Below are 20,139 nucleotides of genomic sequence, written 5' to 3'. Positions count from 1 at the left end.
GATTATTAAAAGATGCAAGTCTGAGCAAAGTGAAGACTTGCAGTTTAAAGCCGTTTAACAAGGACTCTGCCTTAAGATGCTGGGTTTGTATAGATGTGGTTTTGTAGGAGCAGTTTTGTAGTGCAGAGGCACAGAAAGCCAAGGACATGTGCTTCTAAACCTTTAGGCATATTGGACTGCTCCCAGCTGCAAAAATGGACACAAATTAACTGTCTGGGATGCTGCTGGAGCTGCACAAACACAAAGGAAGTCTTGAGGTATCCCTGTTCAGCATTTGTATCTTTCAATTGATTGAAACTCGTCACGTTCTGAAAAAACACAACTGTCTTTGCCCCACTTCATTGTATTTGAGAATTTATTGCCCATCTTACTAACGGCAGAAAAAGAATATTTATAACTCAACTGAGTTACAGCTAGTCAGAGAGGCTGCCCAAGCCATGAACTGTGGGTGTTCAGTGTAAGGTTGTTTTGCAAGGCCTAAATTCAGGCCATAAGTGCTTTTATAAGAGACTGTAAATCACCTTAACTTTTATACACTGTGGTAACATGTGAGCAGAGGAATGTGGCTGGTCTGTGCTAGTCCCAGAAAAGGTCCCAGATGAGGCCAGTACATTGGGTAGCAGACATGCTATACAGAGCCTTTGAGTAAAATGACTCAAGACTTTTATCCCTGCTGTGCTACATGCACTGTGACTAGGGTGAAGGGGTGAGAAACCAGCACAGAGGTGCCACAGGAATAGAATGCACAAAGGCAGCTTGAATACCCTGATGGTAAGAGCATTGCTAAGCAGTAAGCAAATTATAAAACACAAGTCAGACAAAACATCTGGCAGCTGCTTCAAATAGTTTTCTGTCTGAAGGGCAGACAAGCCTGCAATACTTTCAAATCAAAACATGTGCAAGGACAGGATCAGTGCTCCAATGTGTTTTCTGCGAGCATTGAATGTGTTTTGTTCCCTTTAGCACTGTTTTGTATGCCAAGAAAGGTTGTGTTTTGGGTTAGGCTTTTAATTTTAATAAACTCTACCAAATAAATCACTATGTATTTCCTTCTCCAGTCAAGTGCAACTAATCTTTGGCATAAGATCAACAGCATTAGCTCTGCATAGGAAGCACACGGGGAAGCAAGGGGCGGGGGGGCATGCTAGGAGATGTTTTTCATAATTGTCTTACCTTATTCAGAAGAGGAGGTGAGACTGCCCAAGTTCGTTCTTAAGAGTATGATGTTTGTAAGTTTGCACATCTCAGGCACAGGGAAAGGAAAGATTGCCTTGTGCTGGTGCTAAGGGTTTGACAAGCATTTGACAGACGGCTGCACAGGCTCCAACATGGAAGTTATCTGAGCTCATAAATAAATTCTCAGTTCTGTAGATAAAGGAGAGAATTGGCAACTGTCCTCCCCCCCTCCAAGTGTTTCTGTCTTGACACTGTCATAGCTTTGACCAAGATCCACAGTAGGTATGTTTGCTGGCACAGATATGCTGTGCAAGAACGTAACCTGCACCCAAGACTGGCTTTCCTTTTGAAAGGAACTGTGACAAGACTACTCAAGTTATGACATGCTTATCAGCTACTAAACTCCTCCACTGAACACTTTCCCTCTTACACATTCTTCTAGACTCAAATTACTTTCAAAGCCTCAACTCCCAGGAAGAAACAAAAGCTGCTCCACTGCTTGTCTAGAGCATCAGTATGTCAAAGAGTCTCTGCCGAACTGTCACAGCACTTCTGCATCACCAGCAAGGCAATAGCAAGCAAACTATCAGGGCCAGAAGCTTTCTATAAAATGTAGGAACAGCTATTTCCATGTGCATAACGTGATTAGTCAGCAGCAGCAGGAAGACAAGATGCTGGCCAGCATAACAAGGTTTTCAAGGCAGCCGATACAAGTAGGATGTGCAGTTTTTAATGCTACTCGAAGAGGTGGGTCTGCCTGCTATATGCCAGTGCCTGAACACAGGCAACAGCAGGAGAAACAGAGCGCCACTGATTCATTAGGACTTGCTAATCTGTGATATCATTTGTTGATTCCACCAGATCCAATCCCCATCTCATGACTTCCTCCACTGTTGCCATGGCACTGTACATAAACACTGCAGACTCCCAGCCCTGAGCAGGTCATTTGTTTCAAATATTCCATGCAGCTGGAACACAAGCCTGTTTGGGTGTCTGGAGCTAAGCATGAACTAATTTCTCAGACTTCTGCACCAGCCCCACCTTATGCACCCTCCCCAGCTTGCTGCTCTCCCAAACCCCCTCCAGCCATGTTCCCAGCAAAGCAGAGGCAGCCTTCCACTGAAAGGGAAGGGGAAGCTGACCTTGTCCACAAACAAGCACAAAAAAAAGTGTTTCACTGAAGTTCTCCACTACCTGCAGCAAAACAAAACTGATGATCATTGAATATGCTGGATATTTAGGCTTAGGATCTACAGTTGTCTTCTACATGTGGGAAAAAAAAAACAAACCAAAAACCCAACAAGATTAAGACATCCAAAATTACAAAATATTCTTGCCCTGACTGGAGACAAAGACAAGAAACCACTTTTTAAGCTCTCCTCACCCAGTACCTTTATAAGGCAGTTCACGAGCATACCTCTGAGCTCTAGTTTCCCCTCACATATCGTAGTGCTTATGTCAACTGGTAAGTTTGGTTTCCACAAACAAGTTGGTAGCTGCAGAGAAGACAGAAAAAGTGTGTGGAGGGGAGGGGGAATTAAGGCTGTTGCAACTGACAAAAGTACAAAGTCATTTCCAGTCAGTTTGGAGAGGCTTAACTTAACTGCTGATACAATTTGACAGCATCTCTGTCGCACAGGTTGGAAGCAGAGGAGAACAAAATCAACCAGCAAGCAAGCAGTTTGTGCTCCACAAACTATATATAATCCATGTCTCCTCACAGCCTAGAAATGAAGCCTCTTGTGCAAATAGATTTCAAAATACATGACAACACAGCAACTTATAGCAGTTGGTAGGGAATGACCAAAAACTAATACCAAGTGACTTGAGCTAAATGAAGTTCATGACCTGAAGAAATTACCCTGAACACACTGAAATTAGCCAATTTCTCAAGCACACAATACAAGAATGACTGTCAGCCTAACCTGCCACAGCACCTTCTGCAATTAACTGTGCTGTTCTGCTGGCTAGGCATCCCCTTAGCCCTCACTATTTTGTTTTGCTTTTTTCTATCCATCATCTCCCTTCCGAAGTAAAAGGGGCAGTCAGGTATCAGCACAAAGTAGTAGTAGGTTAGTGGTTTCTTTTCATATGAGCTTTCCTGGAAGAAGAAGAAAAGTTATTTGCTATCATCTAGGAGTGAAATTTGCAAACCTACACAATGCTTCAAGTTTGCCAATGTAACCAGAGCCCTGCCTACTGAATCTACTCAAATCTATTTGAAAAAAAAAAAAAGTATTATGGTGTAACAAGTCAGTTGTAAGCCAAGTTAAATTAAGAAATGAAGGCTGCTGTCTCACAGACTATATTCAACCCCATCCGGAGCAGCCATTTTTAGGCACTAGTGGCAGCTGCACAAGATCTCAGGAAACTGCCATTACAGCCTACCACCTGTACACACCTTTCAGATGCCAGCTATAAATGGTTATTCTTCCAAGCAGAGAAGAGGTCACAACAGCCCTTGTTTTACTTGTTTGGCCTGGCTTCTTGGGAATAAGCTCACCATTCATGTAGAAACTCAATATAAAGAACTCTGATTGTTTCATGCAAAAACAGCCCAACATCAAGTAATATTTAATAAAGTTTATTAGGTTACTGAGCATTATCTACAGTCATAAAATAGAAAGTCAAAATTTAAAACTGTACAAAGCTATCTACTGGTGAAGTGAGAAGATATTGAAGCAATGGAGCACAAAGAGCGTAAGTCAGGAGAACACAGCTGCTTCCCTGGAATTCTGGAAGACACTGGTTCAAGTTGAAGGCAACCAAGTAGGGCTCCATACACACCAAATTTTCTTGTGTCCCACCCTGTAACAGAAACTGGTACAAACCCCTACATTAAAAAAACATAATATTAGATTAAAAAGGGGCACATCATACCCCACCCAGTCTTGGCACCAATTCTGTGCTTAAAAAATATACTATGCAAGTAGTTTACTTGAAAAAAGGTACCCTACAGCAGCTGTTTAAATCATGTTCTTTTACATACACCACAAATATATATATATTAACATTTTCAACAACTAAACTCATTTGTACCTACACAGAACCAAAGGGATAACTCAAGAGCAAAAACCAACCACACAAATGATTTTCAAGACAAAGAAATGTGCAAAATAACCCCAGAAAGGCAGCATAGTGACCTGTGGTGAGGTCAAGAGAGCAGCTCCTGCTAGTAAAGGAGTGTCATCCTCTTAACTTGGCTACTGAGGTGAGAATCTATTTGGGCTGTGCTGATTTTGCCTGACCTGCTTATCCTGTTTATTGCAGTTCTCTCCTGCCCCCCAGCTCTGGAGAGGTTCACTTTTTTCTTGCTGTACCTGAAGATCATCCCACTGGCCTCTGTTAAAGTCTTGTAAGTTACATTCTGCAGCAATCACCTTGATTTCTTATCTGCTGATGGTACTTCTGCAGCCACACTGCTACCACCTTCTCTGGGACAACTTCCCACCCCCAAGCAAGAAATAGCCAACTATTCCTGCTGCATAGTTAGAGATTATGGCAAAGTCCTATGACAGAACAAAGCCTGGTTTGGATGACTTTAAGCAGCTTATCTAAGAGAATTCCCTGGCAGTGCCATTAGAGAAACATCAGTATGTTTCTCTAAAGCCGTAACTTGAAACAGGCTATACAGAAAGCAGACCTAAGATGGTAGGACCTGTAACTGTAACAAGTCTCAGCTCATACAGCCCATCTCAGCCAACTGCAGAAGTCCGTCCCTTCCCTGTCCTCACATCAGCAAGGGGCCTTTGAACCCAGACTAAAACTTACAGTTTTAAGTCAGAAGTAGGCAAGTCATGACACAGTATGATTGCTCAATCAACGGAGTCAAACCCACTAAGAAGAGGCAGAACAGAGAACAGAACAGGAGAATGGAGAAAACAGTGCTGATAAACAAGAACGCAGGATTCACTATCTAGGAAACAGCATTAGACCATGATGAGAAGTCCTGGCAGAGATACAGACAACAGCAACATAACCACCTTCCCCAAATTTAGAAGCATCCTGGTGGAAAGGTTCTTTGTTTTGGTGTTTCAGGGTTGAGGTTTGGTAGTGTTTTTCTGTTTGTTTTTAAAAACTCAGCAATTAATTCTTCTTGGATTCCAGACTCTTCCCAACTCTGCTGGCCACCCCATGCCTTTGCATTCTTAGAACGTGGTCTTAAAATTTCCACTCCTAATACCTTTCCCCAAATTATGTTCTTCCCTTTAGCTGGCATAGGAAAATCATTCACTCCTAGGCTGTAAAACCCAAAGAGTGCAGTACGGCCTTTTCTCAGGATAAGCACAGAAGCACAAAGCTTCTGTAAGTGTTCTTTTTGTAGGTGTGCTGGGGAAGTGACTTCCAAAGAACAAACCACTCAGCTGTGAAACAAGTATTACTTAAGAACTTGCCAATAAGGGTACATTGAGACTTAAGCAGTGGCAGGAATACTTTGGCCAAGGAGTTCCAACAGTAGTGATGACACAAGGTGGAGAACCCATTGCTCAGTGGGTCAGCTCTGACATTTTGCCTTGGTTCCAACTCTCTATCCTTGAACATGAAGGTCATTGGTAGAGCAGGTAACTCTTGAGGGAGGCTGGCAAGGGCAGTGTAGGGATCTCATTCAGTCTTTCCTTGCCCAGAGCAAGCCTCACAGCTCGCCGACACAAGTCCATCAAAGGCAGTGGTTCAGCTGGGAAAAAGAGACCCAAGACATTAATACTCATTTTGCTCATTCTAAAAATCCCCCCCCAAAAAAAGATTAGGCAAGAAAAGTGAACACCCAGCACGTTTGCAGGGCCAAGCCATTGAGCATTCAGATATCAGCAACTTCAGCTCATCAAATACACAGGCAGAGCATGATGTTTCTGTAGAGGTTATTTAAGCCATATATGTGCATGAACAGAAAAAAATACTGGTCCGCTAATGCAAGTTTCCCAAATGCAACAGCATTCAAGTGCCTCTTACTGTAGTATCCAAAAATCTTTGCAGGAGATTCATTGACATAAAAGAATGCAGTAAACGGCCTGATAGCATCATGTGGCACAGGTACCCAGAAAGTACCATGATTTCTCCCATACAGTAGTGTTAACAGCTGTCAGCTCCTTTATTTGTACTACATACCTCCCATGAAAAACAAAGCCATCTGTCAAAGCTTCATGTCACCACTTGTATTCTGACACTTTCCATTAGAGGATTCCCTCCTGTGTCATAAACCTGGGGAAGATTTAAGCCTTTGGCTATCTTTTTTTCAACCTGTACTTACAAACACTGAAGATAATACTAGTTTTTCAGGAACAGCATATGGGGTCCTTTGATGCTGAAGAGTCATTCATAACATACAGGGGGACTAAGGTCAAAGCAAGAGTTAACACTGTCACAGCTGCACAGAAGGAAGATACAGATTAGTTTCTCACAGCTTCTGTTGCCAAGTCTGTCAAAGCTCACCTCTACACAGCATGCTGCTCAAGCCTAAGGGGTTTCTCCTCCCCTAGAGAGGGCTAACATGAAGACATACCAAATCAAGCAGATAACTGGACATCCTTCTAACAGCCTGAGGGCTCAGCATGCACCATTAGAAAGCTTCCTTTACAGACATCTTGGGCTGAACACAGGCACCTAAAAACATGCACAGGAATGGAAGTTTGGCTGAGAAGCTGCAGTTTTCAGGAACCTCGACAGATGCCAACAGCTCTAGCTTCCACTACTACAAGCCAAATTAATCTGACTGTTCATACAGCTGTTTTTAACAGCCGAGAGACAGGGAAAGCTTACTTTTTCTGAGCATGGTCATGTTATCGCATTTTTTTTTTTTTTTTTTAACAGGAATTCTTGCCATCAGTAAGGTGGATACAAGTCCCTTTGCTTACAGCTAACATTGAAAAGTTAGAACAAGGGAGTGTTGTCAGTAACCTCTGACCAGGCCAGTCCTGATTCTACTTTGGAAAAAGCAAGCAATCATATTGCTCCATGTAGGAAACACTTCCATTGAGAAGTGAAGATAGATAATTTTTATCTAACTTTTGGCAAAACGCCTGTGAGAAGAAGAGTTTGTTAGCTGAAGAGAGACTTAGTAACATAGGCAAGAAACACATGCACTTTAATTGGTCTGTCACCTCCTGAAGTTAGCAGCCAAAGCTGAACTAATGCCTTATTTCCCCCCTCTCCTTCCCTGCTATGGATACAAGCTATTATCTGCTCCAGGGGAAGCTGCAGTAGAACGTTTTTTCTAGAAGTTTTCCCAGTGCTTCCAACATCAATTATTCCTGAGGAATCATACCTCTCTCTGCACACCTCTGTTGCACTGATAGCTGGGTGGAGAGCAAACAGATCTGTCAGGGCAGTGCTGTTGCTTCCCAAGCGCCATCATTTGTCATACATGTTCTGCACCACAGGTGAAAGCATGGCTGCACTCAGCCCAAGGCTCTGCTGGTCCTACCTGCTCCTGATCTACTTCAAGATCCATGCTGCCTCTTCTGTAGGGACAGGTCTCTACAGCTAGACTGCATGTCTCAGCTCTGGCTGTGATACTGCCAGACAAGCCTACCACTGGCAGCACTCTGTTGGCACTTCCCAATGTAGCTTATTCTTAAGCCACCAGGGTACAAAGGCTGTCCCAATTCCTCCTGCAGCATATGGAGATAGCTGGGACAGAGGCATCATCTAGCCAGCATCCCAGAGGATGCAGGACCCTGATCTTCAAAGCCTACAGATGTTACCATAACAAACGCATTCCAGTTTAATGGCCTTAAAAGGAGAGGATCTTCTTCCCACAGAGATTAAGAACAAGTACTTTGTCCTCACCTTGTTTGCACTGATAACCCAGCCTGACAGGAGACCCCCAGACCAAAAGAGAAAGCACACACATATCTGACCTCCTTCCATTCACAAGCACTACAATCCCTGGACAGTGTTGCTACTGAATGCTCAGAAGCGGTTAGAGCCAGACACCTTCTGTCTATCTGTGCCAAAAGAGCATCCTGTCATTCCTGGCCTTGTGCCCACAATTCACTCCTATGCTGAGAACACATTACAACCAAATCCAATACTGGAGGTGGCCTTGCTAAATGCAGTTCTGTGCCAACAACTCCACAGACTTGCTGGCTTTGAGGGGAGCTGCAGCTTTTGGCTTTGACCATTCCCTTTAGAAAAACCTAGCTACTGGAGCTGTTATTCCGTAAGCTGCTGGGGCAGAATGAGCTCGGCTTCTTTCTTTTGGTGAGAAAATGCTCTGTCAAGAGCTCTCTCATGGTCTTGCCGAGTTGAAGCATATTTCTCAGAGCACTTGTGGATTTTTCTCCCATCCCTTTGCAAGGCTTTCCTGGTTATTCTGACAGCTCAGTTTTTGATGCCCAGTGTCAGCCTTGCTGTGCCTCATGTCACCAGTGCCAGGGGTTTGCCATTGCTGGCCTAGCATTAGAACACGCCCTAAGCACAAATAATAGAGCCCAGTATGCTATAGCCTTTGGGCAGATACTGTTGTGGAATGCAGGGAGCACACTATTCTTTTTATATCAATACTGCCAAATTTATTGCACTAACAACATAAATCCAGATTTTAATCTGCTTCCTTCACCCTACCCAGAGAACTGAGTCACAGTATGGCCCCATGGGAATTTCTGACTATGAGAGATAACAGACCCTAGCACACTTGGACAGCCAAATTTATTACTAAGCTTAGCTACAGATTGATGTCCCTATTAGTAAAAGGCCTGGCACGCAAGTTGGGCTGGCTGTAATATCCAGCCCCACACTGGAAATGAGCACAACCTGTCCTGAAAGCAGCTGAGAAGCGAGGTACTTATTTTTTTGAAAGATGAGACATTCCCACTTCCCTACATAGGGACAGATCTTCCCACTCTTGCCTACAAGGGATTTTAAAAGTCCCTTCATTAGCCATTTAAGGAAGGTGATTGTCCCTCAGACTTTCCTGTGAAGAGGCAACAGGATTATGTTGCCAATAATGCAACTGTCAGAAGGACATACCCACTAATACTCTAGTAGCAATACAGAAAGGTTTGTTGCCTCTGGACAGGACTGGTATCAACTTCTACTGTACTACCTCCCCAAACCCTGCTTGCTCCCTGTAGTGCTTTGGTAACAATACATGTTTACAGCCAAACAAACTTTTTGAATGGCCTATTATGGATCTGGCACTGTATCCGGCAATCCTTCCGCTAACACGAAATCCTCACCTCTAGAAAAATGGAAACCCTCTCCAGGATGGTCTAGCAAGCCTGCACACTTAAGTAGCACACAGATCTATGCTGCTAGAACAAATACAGAGAGTTATACTCACGGTCAAGTCCATTCAAGTAGCACATCCGTATTTCACAGTGTCCCCACACTGCGCTTACCACTGGATATAGCTTTTTCCCTTTGAGTCCCCGAAAGGCAACGCCCATGTATTGCCCATCTACAATGAAGCTCAGCGTCCCATCATCCATGTCCAGAACCACCAGGAAGGAGTCCGGCACAATGAAAGTTTCATCTGGTTCTAAGAAGGCAGGATAGGTTTTACTTGGCTGGTTCTTGCCATCATGGTACAGTCTGTTGCGCCCAAGGTCCCACCCCCAAGATTCATGGTTATTTCCTACAAGCGTCGTGTACCCTACTGAATGCAAAGGGGCATCTGCTGTTGCCACCCCAACCACAGCGTGCGTGCCTCGCTGCCTCATTGCCCACGTGATCTGCCACACATGCAGTCCTCGTGTATATCCCACTTTGCCTCTGATGGCATCTGTACTCTGAGCCACCGGATGCCGGTGAAATATGAGTTTGTCATCCTCTTTCACAAATACATTCAGCGAGCGATCATCATTGTTCCATGAATGCAGTAACTGGACTTCATATGATACCGGAGGCATGTCCAGTAGCAAGTCCAGACGTGTGGGTTTGCTGTAGTCAAGTCCTTGGAGTTCCTGTTTCAGTGGCCTGTATACAGGGTCCCTCATATCCACAGTCTTTATCCCACCTGTGACCTTCTGACCCATTGTGTGTTCTGATTTTGCCTGTTTATAGGCTCCCAAGGCAAACTCATCGATTTACCCAGCCTCTCCTGCTGTCATTCAGCCCTTCAGAAAAGGTTGCTGGAGACCTCGTCAAGATGCACACCAATCAGTATTGCCTAATGGATAGACAATAAAAACAAGAGAAAAGTTAAACATTAGCTCATACAGCCTTGCATGCAACATTTACAGAGCGCAGTTTTAATCTGTTTTTTCCTGACAACTTGTCCTTACTTTCCACCAGCAAGTAAGGGTAATACATGCTACTTATGCAGTATACCTGGCATACCAAAGATAACATATAGATCAAATAGATGGGCATTAGAAACATAGTACCTCCTTCAGAAAGGCACTTTAATTTCTGGTTCTTTTTCTACATAAGGTAGAGATTCAGCTACCAGAGCTCATCTTCTCTTTACAGTGAATGCACTGCTCCTTATTACTGCATCACTAAACCTTAGGAGAGCACATCTGTATTTAGGCTCCCTCCAGCAAACCTTGCTTTTACATCATGAACACCTATATGCTGTCCAGGCTGGAAGATTTGAGATAAGTTAGTACTAGGTTCTGCCTTGAATAAAGTAATGCTCAAGACTTAAATTTTCTCCCCGACTGTCTTCAGGGGTAGGACTGAACACAAGTGTCTTGTACAGGCATAATTTTGTCTGGTCTCCCAGCCCTAGTTCATACCACAAGGTCAGGCTGAGCAAGACATCCCAGCAAAGGCCCAGGCTGCCCAGTGGTGTTCACTGCTCCAGCTCCTTCCAACCACCACAGAGAGTTTCTTCTCTTGCCAAAGCCACCTCTATAGATATCCACAATGGAGCCAAAACACACAAGACATTAAATACTTAACAGTCCAAACAGCTTCAGTCAGTTTCTCAATGACAGACCTGAGTTTACAATTGCATTGTCTTTGGACCCTGTAGTAACATGCTACAGCTGACTAGTAGCGAGAGATTGGTTTATATAGATAACTGCTCTGCAAAGCTTTCATCTAAGCTGCCCCTATCAGCAAAGAGTGGCATTACTTAATAAATGTCTCCTCCTGGTCTACACAGGTTGGAACTAGCCTTCAGAATGCAAAACATTCATAAGTATAGCTTCCACTATAAGGAAGGGAAAGCAGGCTGCATTTCAGGAGGGATGTATTTGTGTTCCAGCTCAAGAGAAGGATTGCAGACTGGCAAGTACAACAGGCACTACAAACAGGCTTAGTACCTGCAATATTTTTGCAGGGTCCAAAAAAATTTTATCCATGTAACACACTGAAGTAGTTACTTTGTGTTCTCCCAGCTGGTATTCCAGTGCTTCCTTTGCAGTGCTCCTAGATCTAACAGACATTAGATGAAGACAACTAAATTGCAGCCTTCCTGTTTTGGCTGGTATTTGTAAGTGAAAGTTCTTGGGGAACCTCTAGGATGTAAGCATCCCCTAGAGTAAAGGCTACATACTGCAGAGACATACACAAGTATTGCCTGTTGTTGTTACCCAGCCATAAACAGTTTTCTTCCCTCAGCACCAACAGTTCCAAAAGAGAAAAAGAACTGGGCACAAACCATCTCCCAGTAACAGTGATCAAAAGGTAAAAGCAGGCAATAATAATGAAAGCTTCTCCATCTGGCAAGTTACAAGCTTTCCACAGATCCCTAGCAAAGCAGCTAGCAGCCATTGACACAGGTTTGAGGAGATTAATTCTCTTCAACCCCGCTAGAGCCTTGCTAAGTACCTTGAAGGCCTGACTGCAAGGCCAAAACAGCAGACAAAAACCTGCTCGGTCCTGCCTCAAGGAAACCCACTCCAACATCTGTCTGTACTATCGGCCCCACTGAATTGCTACAGTCAAGAGAGCAGATAAACCTGCTGTATGGTTTCTTTCATATGAGCAGCTTCTCTTCTCCAATAGGAAAAGAATCCTCAGCTTCAGACAATAGTCCAGGGAGAGGAGCAAGATTCTTCTTAAAGTTTAGCAGTTTTCCTTCCAAATTTCAGAGAAACTTCTAAAAAGTTTAAACCAGCTTGGCTTGAGATACTAACTCATTTCACATACCTCTCCTCCAGCACTGCATCCACTGAAGTGTCTCTGCTTTCACTCAGCAACACAAACAACGCTCTCTAAGACAGCTGCCAAACTGGGGGCAGCGATTAGAATTAGAAGTGGGACGGGAGCGAACTAGCTTTCTAAGAAAAAAAAAAAAAGTTATTTTAACATTTCCTGAAGTGAGGCAATCACACAGGGCTCCTGCCAGCTACAGTCACAACAGTTACTCACAACCGAGGACCTCATCTGGCATAAAAAAAAAATAGAGCATGTATCAGATCTGTTTTAAAAATAACGTTACTGAACATAAGCTGCAAGGCTTCAGCTAGAAGGTGACAGGGAAGCCTCACATATGCTCCGAGTTAGGGATCAATTCACCAGCTTCCCTACAGGTTTTTACTACTAGTCCAGGGTATGCCACTGGAACAGTGAGCTCAAAGTCTTGCAGGTCTTCAGTAAAGAGAGACAAGACTATTTTTCTTTTCCTTCCCTTTTTTTGAAGCACAGAGAAAAATGTTTGAGGTTCTTCAAAAGTCACATTACTAGGCAGCAGTATAACTATTTCAAACTAAACAGTGCCGTACATCTGAGGTCCCTGAAAAAACAACTGCTATTAAATAAGGTCTCATAATTATCAGCTGGCAAGGTAACTGAGACATCCTGCAAGTTAAGTACCATCCACAAATCCTGAGTTACATAAGCCAGCTGGTGGACAGCTGAAAATAAGCAAGTAACAGCCAAACCCTTTGAGGTATAGTGCAGTCGCTGGATGCAGTGCAAACACATTTAGTTGTTCTGCCCCACAGCTCAGGTGTTGAGCTCAAGTGTTTCCATGACACAGACACTCCCAGCCTCTAAAGGCACATGCTCCATTGCTCCCTAAGCCTAAGGAACAGCTGATCCCAAGAATAAGCCAATACAGACATGTGCCGAGCTGCTGGTATACAAGTTCAAGCACACTGCTGCAACTGTCTTTCACAGACTTTGTGGAATCCTACAAACCCACCTAGCAAGTTGCTTGATCTGCTTTTTCAACTCGGCACGTGTATTGCACACAGTTATTCAAGCATTTGACGGCAGCTCCTCCCAATCATCCTCCTGTCCCACCTTTAAGCCCTCATGCCTGTGTTTACTGAAGTTCTCAGTTCTATACTTAAATTTTGACACCAACTCTGTTATGGAGAGATTTGTGAAATCACTTTAGCAGGTGTCTTCCCTGGGAAAGGCACACTAATGCTGACCAGAAGCAACGATGTTTAAAAAGTTTCAGCCTAAGTCATTTGCTCAGGCTGGGATAAAGAATCAGGCTGCTGTGACAGGACTGAGCCATGTGGCATTTCTACAGAAGGCACCACCTTCAGAACCACCTGGCATTCCCTCCCCTACAGTACATGGACAAAGGCTGTCAAAGCACTGGCTAAAGCACACTTGGAAGTCTACAAGCAAATTCACCTGTTGCAACTTTGATTAGGATCAAAGAACAAAACATTGGCAGGAGAAGGAGGGGCAGAGGCTTCCCGAGAGCTGTACGCTACATGCGACAACACCACATAAGCAGCAAGAACTAAAACTAAGCAGACTGCAGGAGTGTTGGTGCAAACTGCTTCAAAGCACAAGATGCTCAAGTATGAGTACAACTCTGTTCTTCATCAGCAAAACAATGCCTTGTTCTTTGTGACTGTTTTCATCATACTTCTGTCAAGGCTGCTGCACTAGAAGAGGAATCACCACAGTGAAAGACAGCACAGACTTTTGAAGCACGTGGACTAGGATACTGTCTCACTGCTTGCTCCAAGGAGAAAGAAGCCTTTCCTTAGCACAAGCAGCACTCATCACTTGCGTTAGTTATGACTTCCCAGGCAGAAAAGGACAATGACCAGAATAAAGAAGAGAAAGGGGGAAAGATGGGAAAAGATTGGAACAGAGGGGTCTATTAGAGTGAGCACAAGTCAAATACTGAGCACCATATGCCAAGATTTAATGTAATAACTGTAAAATGGCTCCTTATTAGGGCAAGGCAATGATTCCTGCTCAGAGCTGGCTCCACTGCTCCTGGCACTAGCTTGGTCTAGAACTGCAGAGTGGCACCTTGCCCTACAGTCAGGAAGCACAATTATGCTCTCATTTGTTAAAAGGAAAAACCTCTTCATGCGCAAGACAATACAGGCACTTTCCCTCAGCAGGAGAGGCACAGAAAAGCATACCCTCTTAAATTAATGGATTAACGCCCTGGGCAGCTTGATATGAGACACAGCTAGCCCTAAATAAAAAGATATACTAGCAAATTAGCTACTTCAAAACCTTTGAACTGTTGCAGGTTTAAGCACAAATGTAAGCACTGGAAGTGCTTTTATCTATTGTATCACAGCTCACACTTGCTGCAATCCTGCTCTGCTTTATAAACATCAGTTCACCCCCATGATGCTCTGTTCTGCTCCCATGCTATTTTCAGTCTTATTGTTAACCTTCTAAGCTTAAAAGCTTTGGAACAAAGTTAGAATGTCTCAGAGAAAAATGTTCACTGCTATTTTCAGTGAGAATTAGATCTCCCCTCCGTTTAGCTCTTCAGAGCAAGTAGGCAATTTGCCATTCTAGAAAGACACGCCAAGTTTCAAAACAACTGCTTGCTGCAAATAGATCAAGGCAGGAGACAGCAAAGGCATTTCAATGGAAGGTGTCAAAGTCCCTGCTGCTGAATGGGGAGGACGCAGCTTTGCTGAGAAAAGGAATGTATATGGCAGAGCAGAGTTGACATCCAGCTCCCTCTGTGTAGGTATTGACATAGACTAGGCAAAGTAACTGCCTACCACAGACCTCTCCAGCTGAGGCAGTCATCTTTGTTTAGTTCACCAAAACGCTGTGTACAACAATGGAGCCACACTGTGCCCATGGCCACATCTACTCCCTTCAACTGACAGGGAACCTCATAAACTGCAGCTAGGCAGATGTCATGCAGGTAGCAGTCTCAAGTATCCACAACAGAGTATTTTGTCCCCCAGTACAAATTCAACAACAGAATCTTGATTTCAGTTACTTTCCCGGTTTCCCCCAAAGCCTAGAGGAGCACCTTGCAAACACGAGGCTAAATAGTGCCCCTTAAACAACTCACACAGCTAGATTAAAAAGTCGTCCACATTCCAAACAAGGCTCCTTATCGCTCCTAGACGATTCAGCTCACTCCTACCCATGCTGGCACTGAAACCCATTCACCTGATCTGAACACACACCAGAAACACAATCCAAGCTACCAATACAGTGAACTTAAACCAAAGAATACTCACCCAGTATGCCCTCGTTGTTTATTTGAGGCCAAAAGGCTGTCCCCATGAAAGTTTTGTTACACAGTGGGAGGTTATTTCAGATAGCTACATCTCAAAGTGACATACAAATTCTAACAGGCTGCTGTGCAGATTTTCAGCTCCATTTGGAAGCAACGTGCACAGCAGCAAGAGCCCTCAAAGTCCCAGTCCAGAATTGGCACACAGGGCAAAGTATTAGTACTAGCCACTCAGGAGTCACTGTCACTGCTAGTTCCATTAACCAACCCAGCTCTTGAGCTACCAAACCACTGCCAGAGGCTTAGTATAGCATTGATGGTTCACAACTGAAGAGTTCTAGAAGCATTCTCCATGAAGCAAGGGGATAGAAAATAATCTTACTGGAAGATGCTTGCAGTTATTTAAGCACCTGTGAGACATTCAGCCACTGAGAACACCCATTTTCGTGAGGTTGAACACTGACAAACCACTTCCAGTTACAAGGTTTACCAGAAAGAAGGACCAGAAACACTTCAGCTACAAGAAGCTTGATAACTTTAGTTCAGTAAACCCATGGCTCCTTACAGCTCCTCCCTTGCTCTGTGACTCAACACTTGGAGGGCGCCTGTCCGGAACATCAGTTACAAGAACTGATGAATGCTCTGAAATTCCCCGATTCCTGATCCAGTTTTACTTTAAGTCTGTTTCTTCAAGTCACTTTACTGTGGCTCTTCCTTGGCTCTCCCCTGTTTATTGAGTGTACTTTTACAGGTAAGAGGCCAGACCTTTAAACAGCCAGCATACTCTGGGTGCTCTACAGACAACGGATCAGAGCCCTACCATAAAGATTTCCAGCCTAGAACACACCTCAGGAGAAAGAACGAACATATACATTCTGCACATGGTCATTTACTTTTTTACTTTTAGCTGAACTAAAAAATCCCAGACAGTACTAATAAGTGAGGCTAAAGAGCTCATGTAGCTTTGCTCAGGCTTCCATGATTTTACTAGAAAACATTAAGTAAACTTGGTCCATTTTCTTGGGCTGAATGTTCATGCCACAAGCCAACAGACAAAGGAGCTATACTACTCCTAGTTTGCTGACTCACCTGCTGGCAGCAGCTTACCCAGGGTCACCTTTCAAGTCCTTCAAGATACATGCACAATTGCACAACTAGTGTGTCAGGAACTCCCCACACAGAGACCCTTCACAATGCTAGCCATTCTTTAATGTGATCTCTAGAAGCTGCACCTCAACGCCAGGTATTTTCCCCATTCTCCTTTGATAGTGCTGAGAACTGATCCCTTGATCACAGACTTTCTGTAAAACCAAGCTAAAATCCAAAATACATCAGCAATACTGCAAACATCTTAACTGGAGCAGACAGAGAACTACCATGGCCTCAAATAGCATTCAAACTTTAGCCCCCAAAGAACCAGAACACCCAATTTTCCCTGGTGTTAACTTCCAGCATCAAAAAATATACCACTTCACTTGCACTGTGTATTTCTGCCTACTGCATAAAGTGGTCACAGGAAGGCTGTGGCACCCCATCCAGCATTTCACCAGCATTCTGGCTTTAGCACCATTCCCATAGCACTAAATATTCACCAAACCTTTTGGGGGGGGAGAGCTCACTCACCTATGTGTTAAAGTTTTCCAGTGCTGTGTTAGTAGAGACCAAGCAGCTACAGAACAGATGACAGGAACAACCGCACTAACAACGTGGTTATAGCTAGTTTCAGAGTGTTGCAATTCTGCTTAGATCAGGGCTGGGCAGGCAACCCTTACTGCACAGCACTGGTTTTGGCAGCGCTGCCAGCCTCACTGCTATCCTGCCCTACACAGAAGGTTGCCACAGGGGCAACTTCCTCAGCCCCACCTACTGGAGCTGAAGCACTTTGGCTCAGCAGGTTTAGCTGTTGGCAGGGCTCCGAAGCCTCCACAGAAAGTGAAACTGTAGTCACTCTGAGATCACAAGAGGTTGGGCAAGAAAGATGGCATGCATCCCAGCAAAAAGGAAAACCTTCCACAGTAAGAGGCCCCTGACAAGTAACTATGCTCAAGATACACCAGGGATGCGGAGAACAAGACCCTTATATTTGACAATGCTTGATTTACCTAGACTACAAAGTTACAAGCCACCTTGCCAAGTGAATAGCCTCATTCATCTACTACACTGAGACCAAGAGATCTGCTCTTCTGTACATGAGGCAGCTAGCATAAGCATGCCCATCCCGAGACATACAAAAAAAGGCTTCTGTCCAAGAAAGCCAAAAGCACATCACTGTACAATGCTGCTAGGACTTGTAACCACTGAGAATCAGCTTGTCTGTATGAACACAGCACTCCAATGTTCCCCTCCTAAGAATGATTCAGACAGTTTCTGCAGAAGTCTTCTAGCTATTTTTGCTGTGTTGAAAGGTAGTGTGATGAAAGCAGCATGCCCTGTTACACCATGTTATGGAGTATCTGGTTCTCTGAAGTGAAGCACTGAAGTTACTCAGTACAGCATATCTGAGTAAATTAAAATCTGAAGCAACAATCACCCATTGTCAACTAAGCCACTTACTAGAGACAGCCTAAAGTTTCCACTGTCCACCTACCCAGCCAGTGCCTGTTAACTGCAGTGCTGCATAATCTAGCAGAAAATACTACTAAGCAACAGGTGAGAGGTTACTTTGCAAAGTATTTGTTCAAGTTGCTTCAGTCATTACAAAAGGAGTTCCACAAGATGCTGCCAGAAATCTTTCCTATTAAAGGCTAGTTACAAACGGTAATTTTGGTTGCAGAGAAACCAAGACATTTCTTTAAATGAAGAATGTGAACTCGGGCTGGTTTTCCTTACAGAGGAAATTTAATGGATGCTTCAGAAAGGTCATTCAACCCTTTACAGCTCTGTATAAGGTAGCTCCCAGGTACCTTATGAATGCCAACTGTGTGTTAAAGACCAGACACAGCGTTTACTGAAGGCTCTTCAAAATAGCTTCTCAGAGGCAGATTTCAGCCCTTTGCCTGCTCTGGCAGTGCCATCTTTGGTGGGTGTCCAGTCTTAAAATGGTCAAATATTTGGAGTTAAGTTCTCCTTTCCACTCAGGCCCTGTACTTAGTGACAGGCTCTTCCCTAATAACCCTTCAGAACCACAGTGGAACATGTATCCTTCCACAGCCTCTCCCACTGATGACTAATATGCACTCACAGGCACAGCACTAAGATCAGCATGCCATACTGACATAATGGCTATGTCTACCAGCACAATCCATGATCTTTCATTCATCCCACATACCCGAGCATATGTCATAACATATTGCAGAAAGGATTTTTTCTTAACAAGATGCTGGGCCGGAGACTTTCTTTCCTTAAAGGACAAACGGCAGCAAACTATCTCTTCAGGACCTCTGCTTCCTTGCCTCCTTCAAGGAGAGGAAGCCAGCTCGTAATATGCAGCCACAAAGCAGCTGGGATCAGCTTTTTAGAAGCCTCAGTCACTGCAAGCCATTGTTTTTGGCATGAGGCATTGTTAGTCCATCTTCCTATGGTCAGTCTACCTAGACTAGTACTCTAAAGCAAGTGTTTTGTACCTTTCCCAAAACCACCCTGAGGACACTTGGTCCTCTGTATTTTGAGGACAGCAGCATTAGGAAGACATGTAGATTAAGCAACTACTACTGCTGGCTTCAGACCTCTGTGTTACCAACAGCATAGTTTCTCCTTATCCCCTTGCGCGATGTGTCCATTTCCTTTCCACCCTTACCCATGGTCTGTAGCCTTCACAGAGCAAAAGCTGTGTTCAAGTTGGGACAACGATACTCTGGCTAGAAACAGTTCATTTATTGGTAATTTAACATATAGATACGAAAAGGAATGAAGCAGTTTGCTCTGGTTTCCCAGCACGCTAACTGTACAATAGAAGTTTACTTTGAAGACATACCCCTAACATTGCAGAACACTGCCACAAGTGCCTGTACTGCAGAATAAACAGCGTATGGCATAAAGAAGGTTACTAAATTGACCATGGGGCCTACGAGAAGCCATTATAAGTGTGCACAGCAAGTAGGAGCTGACTGAACAGGCCAGAAAGGCAGCAACTAAAGCTCTTCCCCCATAAGGCAGGATGGAGCCCTGAGCTGACCATCCCGCATTGAACTGACAGCTCTGCATCTTAGCTAAGCACTGAGAAATTCAGCCAGAGTCCCTTCCCCTGTCCCGCAGCTGCAGCTCTAGCCTTCCTTAGACCTCTCCCCTCCACTCCTGTAACTTCCTGCTGGTCTAGAACATTTGTTTGTAGCCAGCTGCTGAAATGCTATTTTCCAGAAGCAACTTTTGAACTCTGTATTTTAGCAAGTATTTACAGGCAGCTGCTACAAACCTAGAAGACTGACCTCATGAACTTGGGTTCCAGATAAGAGTTCAGCATCTGAATCATGCTTTTTAACACACACACAAACACAACTGGTCACATGCTTAGATGACAGTCAGCTCAGCTAGCAGCCTAACCATTTGCCTGTGGCTCTCAAGTTAACAACACATACAAGTGAATTGCAGACATCACTGTTTTAATGCAGAAGTTGTGGACAGGCTATAGTGGGGAAATGCTGCTGACAAAGATCAGTTGTGTCAAGTTCAGCTTGGAGCCATAAATCTGCACTCTAGAAAGATTCTTTTGGAGGAAA

General features: G+C 44.0%; 1 protein-coding gene across 5 annotated transcripts in view; it reads right to left on the bottom strand.

The window, feature by feature from the left end:
* Positions 1-3,744: 3,744 nt before the first annotated feature.
* SPSB1 (splA/ryanodine receptor domain and SOCS box containing 1) overlaps positions 3,745-20,139 on the bottom strand; it is a 38,310-nt gene continuing 21,915 nt past the window's right edge. For 2 of the 5 annotated variants that reach the window (XM_040586968.1, XM_040586970.1), the window contains exons 2-3: positions 9,458-10,285; positions 3,745-5,851 (exon numbers count right to left, since the gene is read on the bottom strand). In XM_040586968.1, the coding sequence (XP_040442902.1) occupies positions 5,724-5,851; positions 9,458-10,151 (822 nt within the window). In that variant the 5' untranslated portion in view covers positions 10,152-10,285 and the 3' untranslated portion in view covers positions 3,745-5,723. The other 3 variants (XM_040586969.1, XR_005826892.1, XM_040586971.1) reach the window with 3 other exon arrangements.

The sequence above is a fragment of the Falco naumanni genome, chromosome 3, assembly GCF_017639655.2.
Source record: "Falco naumanni isolate bFalNau1 chromosome 3, bFalNau1.pat, whole genome shotgun sequence".
Taxonomy (NCBI): Eukaryota; Metazoa; Chordata; class Aves; order Falconiformes; family Falconidae; genus Falco; species Falco naumanni.
This window is presented reverse-complemented; position numbering and strand designations above follow the sequence as displayed.